Genomic DNA, 11,584 nt, shown 5'->3' with positions numbered 1-11,584 from the left:
CTTTGCCTAAACACTACCCGTAAAAAAAGAAACTTAATTTGACACCGTATGACAGTCCTGTCCAGAAACAAAATTATAAATTAAAACATCAGTCAAGAGATATTTACCTATTACATAATAAAGTGTATTTAGAAACACATTTTCAATTTATTTCTTCGGAGTGAATTAAGTGGTTTTATCATGACTGGCAAAAAAAAAAAAACAGACCAATCATTGGCCGGTTAATCACAGCAGATGCAGATAATATGCCTTCAAGCTAATCAGAACATTATGGAAAACCAATTGGCAACCTGTGTCAGACACAAAAATATGTACCGGTAACAACTGCGGAGTATGGGAAAATGTTCATAAGCAAAATCTGGGCCATGGTTGTTCAAGAGCCGGTTATAAAAAAAAAAAACTTGGATTTCAGTTCTTTTTAAAAGAACTGAAATCCATATCCACACTTATGTTAGATTCAACAAGTGACCCCTTGATTGGTCAAAAAACAATGTCTTTGATCTCGCTGGTTACAGCATGCCAATATTATTATGGAACCCAGCAAATGCAAAACTGAAGCAGAAACAATTATTTTTGGGCAATCAATCAAAAACCACTCTTACAGTAGCTGTCTGAAACCCTTTCACTTACAAGTTTGAAATACACTGTATCAGTTCTTCATAAAGATTGCAATAATATGTCTTTTTATGTCTGTTTAACGTTTTGAGAATTCAGTAGTTTATCAAAACAATATCCTGTATATAACTGTTAATTTCACTTTTTCTTGATGACGTACAGTTTTCCTGTTATCACAAAAAGAAAGCACTAAATAATTAATTATTATAGCATAGAGCAGTTTTCACTTGAGTGTCGAAAGTAATTTGCGTTTGCTTTGGTTTTGCATCACTACGCTTAGTGATTGGTTTAAAAATCTCACGCCATCTTCTTAGCCAATCAAAAGTAAAACCAAAACAAATTGTGACTCGCTCGCGCACGTTTTTCCGCGCTTCATACCTGCGACATGTATTTGCTTTGAGGGTTGATTGGCTGGCTAGATTGTCTGTGTCCTTTGTGATTGGCCAGAGTAATAACTTTGGTTTTGGTTTTACTACACTCAATTGAAAACTGCTCAAGTATAGGAGCGTAACAATTACTCAAACTCACCATTACTCATTACAATAAAAGATAATTTTCAAAATTATTTTTTTCAGATTTGGAGATTAAGTCTTTAGTCTCTCAAGATAAATGGATGCAAATTATATTAAGTACTGTAACAATCAAATTATGACTTCCAAATACTACCCAGGCTGCCTATCGACGTCCAGGATTGTTTGGACATTTAAAATTACAGTAGCACCTTAATGTTGGCAGAGGTATTTTTGGCTGAAGCAGTTTTTGAATATATACCAATACATACCCCCATACCGGTACCGGCATTGGACCAATAGCGAGGGCATTTGAACAACTCTATTGACTGATTAAGAAGTAAAGGGATTCTAGTCACCAAATTTTGTCAGTTAATAACACACATACTGAGAAGGTATTTATACAGAAGCAGGGATGATATTCAGTAAAGGTTTAGTAATAATCACATAATATGTCTTCCACTAAGTTAAACTACATTTTTTTTATGTCACTTCATGTTTAATACATGTATATGTAGAAATAAGACATTCAATTATTATTTTTATTAGTTATTTTTTGTTTGAAACAACTTCACTCCAAAGATAAAACAGCACATCCACAAGTGTATTACTAAGTCTGCGCATGAAACTCTGTATGTGAACATTGAAATGAAAGCTATTGAGGAGTACTTTCATGCAGTGCAGTATACATGGTCAACTTTTAAGACTGTGAATAAAATCCTAGTGTGTGGCCACTCAAATTAAAACTATTAAGCAGTACATGTACTTTCATGTTGTACTGTTAATCACTGTGTAAAAATAAATAAATCTGTGAATTAGAATACTGTTCAGTAGTGTATAAAAATGTAAATGAAAGCTATTATTTTAGTAGAGTGATTTCACTAAACCCGTGAAATAGTTATTACACTTTTTGATACTATTAGACATTTGTTCCATTGCTTTCTTTTGTTTGTTTTTGACTAAATATTACGCACTGACTAGTAGATAGTGTTTCACGGGTTAAATGAAATCACTCTAGTACTTTCGTGCCATGCAATTTGTTTGTCAATATTTTGAAAACTGAAATTTGAGAATTTTCTTCCAATTGGAACTTTTTTAGCAATCTTGGAAGTAAAAGGGTTAACAATATTAGTAAAAAAAAGGAAGTGGATCTTGCTTTTTTATACACTCCAGAAGTCATCACATCTCCCGGTACTTCTTTTCTGGCGAAAGCTATAGTTTGTTAATTTTGTGAAAAAGGATTTCAGACTGAACACAGGCTTCCCAAGCTCAAAAGTCGTCTTTTTGATGTGTTTTTAGAGCCCTTCAGGCGGCCGACTCTATATACGTGGTGTATGCGACAGCTTGTGTATATAGAGAAATGTATGGGAAAATCACGGATTCTCTAAAATCGGGTAAATAACTATCTATTTTGAAATAAAGTTAACCTACCTCAAATGTGTCGCTTACTTGTGTCTTGTGCCGAATTTGAAGCCATTCCGACGCCATTTAGCGAAGTTATTCGAAGTCGTTGTCTCCCCTTCTAAAAAGAAGGAAAGGCAGACCACTCCATCGATCGCTGGCCAGAGCTCACTCCACAAATCGCTCTCCCCTCAAAAGGAAAAGTCCCGAATCGCAATAAAACCAACAGTTCCATAAAGCCCAATAAATTTCACTCCACATACGTGTGCTTCGGCGGTCGAAAGTCTCGTAAAGAACGAGAAATTTTGCTTTAAATTCGCCTATTCGGCTTTCCAGATGTGTTTGTGACCGACCTCGCGCCAACGGTCAAGTTTCACGCTAGGACTCCCAAGGGATGTTTCCTGAAAGCTGTATTGTTCGCTAATCACAGCCATGTTTACATATGTCAGGGAAAAGCCGCATAAATATAAATCTGGCACCTCCACGTGCAGAATAAAGCAAGATATTCGCGAGCATTCAAGACAAGATAATATCCCAAAGTCGCAGGAAATTTTGTTCGAACACCGCGTCGATCAAAAACTACATTTTGTATGATTGCGGCTTCAGGGCTTCAGCCCTAGCGTGAAACTTGTTGTTGTGTTGTCAGCGCGCGACTTGGTTCTAATGGACCAATCAGAGTTGGGGATGAAACCAGATACTTGTCGTTGAGTAACGACCGTTGGCGCGAGGTCGGTCACAAGCAAATCTGGAAAGCCGAATAGGCGAATTTAAAGCAAAATTTCTCGTTCTTTACGAGACTTTCGACCGCCGAAGCACACGTATGTGGAGTGAAATTTATTGGGCTTTATGGAACTGTTGGTTTTATTGCGATTCGGGACTTTTCCTTTTGAGGGGAGAGCGATTTGTGGAGTGAGCTCTGGCCAGCGATCGATGGAGTGGTCTGCCTTTCCTTCTTTTTAGAAGGGGAGACAACGACTTCGAATAACTTCGCTAAATGGCGTCGGAATGGCTTCAAATTCGGCACAAGACACAAGTAAGCGACACATTTGAGGTAGGTTAACTTTATTTCAAAATAGATAGTTATTTACCCGATTTTAGAGAATCCGTGATTTTCCCATACATTTCTCTATATACACAAGCTGTCGCATACACCACGTATATAGAGTCGGCCGCCTGAAGGGCTCTAAAAACACATCAAAAAGACGACTTTTGAGCTTGGGAAGCCTGTGGACTGAAAAGCTTAAATTATACATTACCTACTCCATGACCAGTAGTAATGTGAAACTGCACTCTTTGAGAAAGAGAACAGTATATACATATAGGGTTACCCCAACACTGACAACAGTCATCACAATTCCTATTACTTCTCTGGCAAAAGCCACATGTTATTCGTTCTCAGACAAGGATTTCAGACTAAAAAAGCTTACATTATACGTAACCTACTCCATGACTGTAACATGAAACTGAACTATCTCTAAGAAATAGAACAATACAGTATCACCACAACTGTGTTATATGTTAAGAGGTTTTCTTCCATATTCCTCCTTCTAAATTGCGGTATGCACCCAGATTAAATATGTATTGTTTATGTTTTGTTTTATCCGAGCACCAATCATTACGGCCTCTTTCATAAGTGCATTTGACACAGATAAATTGCAGGGTGTCTCCAAGACGTGAGTGCGCAAAAGTGCATCCAGCTGGTGCTTTACCCTCTACGTGACGCCAGCACTCCTCTGATTTATCAGACCCCCTTACACGTATCCCATGACGCATACGTCCTTCGTTATCCCAAAATATTGGTTTGAACGCGACTTTTTTACCAGATGTTATATGCTTGCCATCGATGGGTTTCCATCCCTTCTTGGGGTTCCTGCTTTGCATTGCCTCTTTATATTCCTTTGATTCTGGTAAACTATCTAGATAACCTTGTAGCGTCTGAGGGCCGACACTCTGTAAACTTGACGGCAACCTAGCTGTACCACTCTCGAGGGTTATATCATCACATTTTGCAAAGTGACTGCTGTCTGGTTTGTCGGACAGCATTGGTCTTGAAACAGATTGGGTTTGCCAGGTTGGTGGCTGACTGATAGAACTTGATGGAGGTCTTTGACTTGATTGTGTGAAATAAGGAGTGTGATCTGTACTTGAAGCATAGCTATGCTGGCTCTCCTGGCTAAGGCCTGCTGTCTCTATAAAAATATAAATACTGAAATTTAAATTATAAGAAATTGTTATCATTGTTATTATCTAACCACAACATTAACACTGATGTCCTTTAAGGCCATGTCACACAATGCAATTTTTCCTGCAACTTCCAATGCAACAGACATTGCATTGCATGTTGCAAAAAAATTACACGTGTAACACCCCATTTTCACAAACTGCAATGCAACAAAATGTTGCGTTGCAAAAAGCAGAAAAGGTTGAACTATCCTCTACTTTCAAAACATTGCAAGATAAGTTGCTGCATGTAACAAATCAACCCAACCTGCAACACAATTGTGTTGGAATCAGCCAATCAGAGCGCATCCACGGGAGTGGTAACCACTGAGATTTTAATTATTCAGCGGGCGCATTGCAAGTTGCAAACAAAACTTGCATGCTTGTGGCAACCCCTCTGCAACTTGCTATATTTTTAGTGGTCATCATTGCATTGCAAGTTTCAGAAATAATTGCCTTGCATAACTTGGCCTAAGGATTCAGTCACAGCAAATAACCCTTAGAACATGACTTACCAGCTGCATTTAATGCAGAGGCATATGAATGCTGAGATTCCAGCTCCATGTTTTCAAAGTCTTTCAAGGACTGCTCGATAGCCAGATCCTCTCTCTCATCAACGATATCCTTATGTTCTGTGATGCCGGCTGCCATTCTTTGGTGATGAGCTGCATCCTGAGCTGGCACGTGAGAGGGTGCAGTTGTAACATGGTTCACACCACCAACATTATGATTAAATACATTTTGACTTCCAACACTTTCAGCTACCATATTTCCTGGAACACCCACAGGTGGAGCCTGCTGGAGGAAGGCTCCATATGTGGCATAATCTGGGTACTGACTTATATTGGACCACATTTGTGCAGCCGTATAAGGGTCCACTTGCTGTGTACCATAGGAAGCAGTAGCCTGAGCTGAAGATAGCGACCCACTTTGTGGCTCATTTAATTTTAAATTATATTCACCGCTGGCCAGAGCAGCATAGTGATTAAGTAATTCTTGTTGAGAGTTCATATCAGCCATACTGGCAGACATATTATTGAGAATTCTGTTATAATCGGCGGCAGTAATGAAAATATCGTCAGTCTGTATACTGGCATCAATGGCGTCCATGGAAGTTTGTGAGGATTTATCTGCTGTTGCTACCTTTGCTGTGTTCTTCACTTGTTCTAACAAGATGACAAAAAAAAGGAGGACTTTATAAAATTATATTATGTAAAAATCAATTATTGGCAGTTTTTATGAGATACATGTATGTACAATGTAGCTAGGCCTCATATCTCCGACAACACAGGGAAGTATACACAGGTAAAATGATGCACAAAATGTAGTCTTCTCCCCCACAAATGTACATCTTCCACAGTGAAATGCAGTCACACCTTTTTGTTACTACAAAAGGCATGGTGATCTAATGATTAATGCACTGAACTTCAGATCGAGGGGCCTTCATGTAGGCTCACGCCTCACTGGCGTCATAAGGATTGTGTTTTATTATTAGACAAGACACTTTACTCTCACAGTACCTCTTTCCACCCACAACAGCATCCCATCCAGGAGGAGGATAGAAAATAAAATACTCCTCTAGTCCCTTTATATATGTAGGCTTAATACAGACATGTACATGTAACGGCCAACCTTATGACTCAATATAAGACTTGAACACAAACTTTACTTTCCACCAACTTAATAGTACAGTGTACCTACATGCAAGTGCACTACGAGATTGACTCACCTTGACTAGAATAACGTTTACTCCATGATTTCATTATTGGAATACACCTTCCAAGAGGAATCCCTATCTCCTAAAAATAGACAGATGGCAACTATCAACTTGTTGTCTATTCCATTTAATACAATCATTATGTAAAAATTGTATGTTTTTGTATCTTTATTTACTAATTATTAACTATACATGTACCTTGATATAACGAACATTTTGGTTGTTTTTCCAAAAATTTGTTATATCTACACAAATGTAAGTTTCTCGATATAACGAATCCTCGATATGACGAACCCTCGATATAACGAACAAATTTCCCCAGTCTCTTGGCACTTCGTTCTGAAGTTGAGGTTTCACTGTAAACTTATAATAAAGTAATTCAGATTCATCTTAACAAAAACTGAAAAATTGCCACATTTTTCACAATGATGATTCATTTTCATTGTCTTTTAAACTGCAAAACAACAGATTATAGGATGGAAATGCAGAATTTTTGCTGTTTGTGAAAAACACAAACTTGTCAGTTCAGCCTTACCCTGAGGATTTGTTTAAGTTCATCTTCTGTTTCAACATAGCGCAGTGTCTGGTCCTTTGGGAACAAATTAAAGATGCAAAAAAATTAAATCACTAACACAGTAAACACAGTAAGAAGCATTCCTGAAGATGGTTGATCAAATGTTCCCCTACACCTCTCCATGAATGTGTGATCAGAAGTTTTGTTGGGGAGGGGGGGGGGGGGGGGGGATCTCAGGCCAAACCAGCAATGCCAGCTATCTTACCCAAAAAGTTACATCTAAAAATCTAGAATTCAAGCAATTGGGAATAAACTAGCAGTGTTCGTCCCAGTTAAGCAAATCCAAGGAAATGACTTTTGGTTCAAGTTATCGTGAGATTCAAGAAACTGATGGTTTGAGAAGTTGGGATTCTATAAATTGCATTTTCTAAAGGATATTGCAGCCATAATATATTTTGTGTATTATTTCTTAATACCTGAATACAATGTTCCTGAAAAGTCATTTTTAAGTCAGCCATTCCAAGGTTATCAAGAACTCGGAACACCTCCTGGTATAACTCAACACTTGGACCAAGGGAGGGTCTGTTATGGTAGGAATTAGACTGCATCATCTGAAAATTGCAAGAAAGAAGCAAGTATCACATGCATTGCCATGGATAGAAAACAGATTATTTTTCAAATGGTATTTATCGTAAAGTTCCATGTAAAAGCCGCACCCTCTATTTGGAAGCTCAAATTTAAAAAAAAAAAAAAAAAAAAAAAAAACAAAGTTTGAAGTGATTAATTCTAAGTTTACCAACTTGGTAAACAAACAACAGAAACAACGACAAACAAGCACGGTTTCAAAATACATGTACTTATACGGCGGTTGTTGCAATGTTTATTATGAAAAAGTCTTACGAAAGCAAAATTTCACTTGTCATACATGTACCTCTTTTTTAGTTTGAGTTCACAATATCTTAAGCTTAAGATGCTCTCTTGATATCATTTTTTCAAGATAATCACTTCTAAATACTCGAGGAAATTCGTACGCGAATGAATGCTTAGTAGCCAGCCAAGCAATAAATGTAGAGAGTCTAGGCATCACAAAACAAACATGGCGGCACTTTCTTTCGGTTTGGCTCTCAGAAGAAACCATGCATGTGTGGTTGGCAACTGCTACCCACAACAGGATAAAACCTTCATGCAGAATAGGAGTTTGATAATCCAATAGATGTATTTGCTGTAAAGTTCAATAAGAAAGCAAAGCGGCCAGCCATTTGCCTCGTGAGTACTTGCTATTATCTTGGTATTTTCTCGCACGCAGCTGAAAGACACTTGTCGGAGTGACCAGCAGGCGTCACTGCAAACAGCTTTGCAGAGGAAAGAAAAGGTAGTCAGTTCAACAACAAAGTTTTCAGGTTGTTATATATTTATTCAGTGAGGTATTAAGAAGTTTTTTTTTATGAATATTAATTAGGCCTTTGGGAACTCCAACCAGAGATGTTTCCATAGATAAGCCGCACCCCTGATTTTTGAATAAAATTTCGAGGAAAAAGGTGCGGCTTATACAGGGATCTTTACGGTATCTCCTAAAAACAATGACACCAATTTTAAATATAACATTTACCACAGGAATGTAAAAGAAATACAATTTTAAGAAGCTATGTCACAGACAACGCAGCTTGAAAAAACTGGCAAGTTTTTTCAAGTTTGTCAATCGCAATCCGTCTTAATTTTCGTCAGTCAAAACTATCCTTGTTTTTTTTTTCGCATTTTTATTACTTCTTTGTTGTTTTTCTACGTTAGAAAATTAATATTTTGAGGTTTCCTTCAGTTCTAAAGTAATCAGAAAAATGACTTAAAATAAGGCTGAGGGGAAAAATAATAATTATTGCACAAATCTCATAGAGGTGAGGAAAAATTCAATGTTTAATACAAGATTTCTGTGTCAATGTCCTTAAATGGGTACTTTTTGCTGTTTCCTTGCTTTTACAAAACAAATGAAAACAATTATACAATGTATGTTACAATAATGATCCTCAGTCATTCCAATTACTACAATAATATTGTTGTGAAATGAATATATGACATTCATATATTTGTACTGCAGATATACATTTTAAGCAAATGAAAGATCATCGCAGTAATGCATTCAACTTAAGCAGTTGAGAAAAGCAAGCCTAAAAAAATTCAGGCTTGAACGGGAATTAAACCCATGACCTCTGCGATACTAGTGCAGCGCTCTAACCAACTGAGCTATCAAGCCAACTGGGAGCTGGTCACATGTGAGTTCGTAATATACCCGTGGATGGAGAAAATTTGAAATGAATATATTAAATTCATATATTTGTACTGCAGATATACATTTTAAACAAATGAAAGATCATCGCAGTAATGCACTCAACTTAAGCAGTTGAGAAATGCAAGCCTGAAAAAAATTCAGGCTTGAACGGGAATTGAACCCATGACCTCTGCGATACTAGTGCAGAGCTCTAACCAACTGAGCTATCAAGCCAACTGGGAGCTGGTCACTTGTGAGTTTGTAATATACCCGTGGATGGAGAAGATGTGAAATGAATATAAGAAAATCATATATTTGTACTGCGGATATACATTTTAAGCAAATGAAAGATCATCGCAGTAATGCACTCGACTTAAGCAGTTGAGAAAAGCAAGCCTGAAAAAAATTCAGGCTATTATTGTTACTAAGAATTAATGATGTACAACATGGTAACATGAATAATTCAAATGATAATTAAAATTCCCACAATAACAGTCGATACATACAACAAAGAGTGCACAGTATTAATAAAAAAGGCCTTCTAAGAGCAAATGTAGATGAAAATAATGGATCTTTGTAGGAGAATTGATGACCCGTAATAATAAATGCATGATCTAATTACTTTAGCCCTAGAGATCTGATTAGAAACGCGTCGATACATTAGTTTTTCTTCCATATAAACTTTCGTTTAATTCACTAGGACCTTTAAAGGCAAACATATTGCTAAAATAAACTCTTTGGTTTGGCTCGAACCTCTTCCTGTACATAGATATGATCGTTACTCATGCTGTTTGAAAATCGAAAGTCGAAATGTTGAGATTTTGTTCGGGTTAAACGGGTGCAATTTCGACATTTCTTCGAACAAATACCAAACTATTTACTTACCGTTTGTGCACGGAAGCTTTATGCTTCTCCTTGGATATTTTGATTGCGAAAATTCGGTCCTACAGCCGGCAAATTCTTCTGTTCGGCTAAAGGAACAACATTCTTTCACTTTGTAATACAGCACGCCGCCATGTTCGTGTCTGGGAGGAGAATGGTAACTAGCATAGCCGCTGAAAGCATTGGCAGAGTACGCGGGCGCGTTCTTCCTGTAATCGGCGTGCAAATGCAATCAAAATGGGTATCTCTATTTATGAGTAAAGCGTGTGATTCTTCGTATTAGCTGGAACGAAGTGGCGAACAGACTGGCCATGTGATATGTTAAATCCGGTCCAAGTATGCTTAAATGAAACGGGGAAAATATAGGCTAACAATAACTGGCCAGCAGAATTCTCGTGCACTCATGCATAATAAGCGAGGGAGGGACGCAACTGAAACAAATTCTTCCAAAACTTTACCGGAAAACTTTTTCTACGGAAGGGTATTATCAACAAAAAATGTTTTGGTGAATTTTTTTTTTTAAATAGTCGCTCTGTCAATTATCTCACTTCTTGCTCATGGCCGCTAAGGTCAATAATTATGTGGGTACTCAGTGGGTACTTGTACGAAAGTTCCGCAAAAACTCGACTATTATATTATCCACAACATTTATTTGTTATTTTAACTTTAAAGTTGTGAAAATGTGTTACTTTATTTCTTCTGTATGCCCCCTCTCTATTACCCACCTCCTCCTCCCTAGCCCTCCTCAAGATAGACTGCTTGAGTTCACTATTTCCATTTACGTCACAAACCCACACTTCAGTGCTTATTTAAGTTAAGGGAAATTTAATTGCGAACAAAAGACTCATAGTCACGAGATTGGTCGACTTTAAAGCTTTTTTGCATGTTCTCGGAACTGGTGGCTTTTATCGTGCTGCTGGGTCGAGTTCCCTGAAAGAGACTGACAACGAGGCCGTTTCCAAAGGGAAAATTCTACATAATTTCTATTCCTGTCGAGAATCGCGAACAGATGAGTTTTTGTTTTTCAAAAGAATGCTGAACGGTAAGTGAGTAGTATATTGTAAATTAGGCAAATCATATTTTATGCGGAACAACAAACCGTGTAGTTTTCGTTTGCTATACTAAGCCCGTGACTATAAAATCCTTTAGAATGTCTCCTTTTTGATGAGACAAAATGAAAAGTTCGATTATCTATCAAATTAAATCGAATACAATCGCTATTTGCGTTCGATTGCGTTATTTTCAATATCATAATGATGACAAAATTCGCCCAATTATTTCCGCCTTTGGAATACAATATGAATAAGCTTCGAAAAACGTCCAGGACATCAATAGGGGTGGCGAATGGGACCTTAAACGTCGTTGCGTCGAAAACTTTTGATGCGATCTCGAAATCTCGGAAGCCTTTTCCGTGAGTCATGAAGTCTCGATCGTTTTTGCGAGTTCTTTTATACGTCGCTCTC

General features: G+C 37.5%; 1 protein-coding gene across 1 annotated transcript; it reads right to left on the bottom strand.

The window, feature by feature from the left end:
* Positions 1–3,618: 3,618 nt before the first annotated feature.
* LOC144638628 (uncharacterized) lies at positions 3,619–10,261 on the bottom strand. Its single transcript, XM_078497834.1, has 6 exons — positions 10,125–10,261; positions 7,453–7,587; positions 6,998–7,051; positions 6,475–6,544; positions 5,261–5,911; positions 3,619–4,714 (listed from the first exon to the last, which is right to left on the bottom strand). Exons 2-6 carry the CDS (start codon positions 7,585–7,587, stop codon positions 4,044–4,046), a joined length of 1,581 nt encoding a protein of 526 aa, XP_078353960.1. The 5' UTR covers positions 10,125–10,261; the 3' UTR covers positions 3,619–4,043.
* Positions 10,262–11,584: the final 1,323 nt, after the last annotated feature.

The sequence above is a fragment of the Oculina patagonica genome, chromosome 14, assembly GCF_052425735.1.
Source record: "Oculina patagonica isolate OP01 chromosome 14, crgOcupat, whole genome shotgun sequence".
NCBI classification, from domain to species: Eukaryota; Metazoa; Cnidaria; class Anthozoa; order Scleractinia; family Oculinidae; genus Oculina; species Oculina patagonica.
The sequence above is the reverse complement of the archived record's forward strand: the minus strand, read 5'-3'. Positions and strand labels throughout refer to the sequence as shown.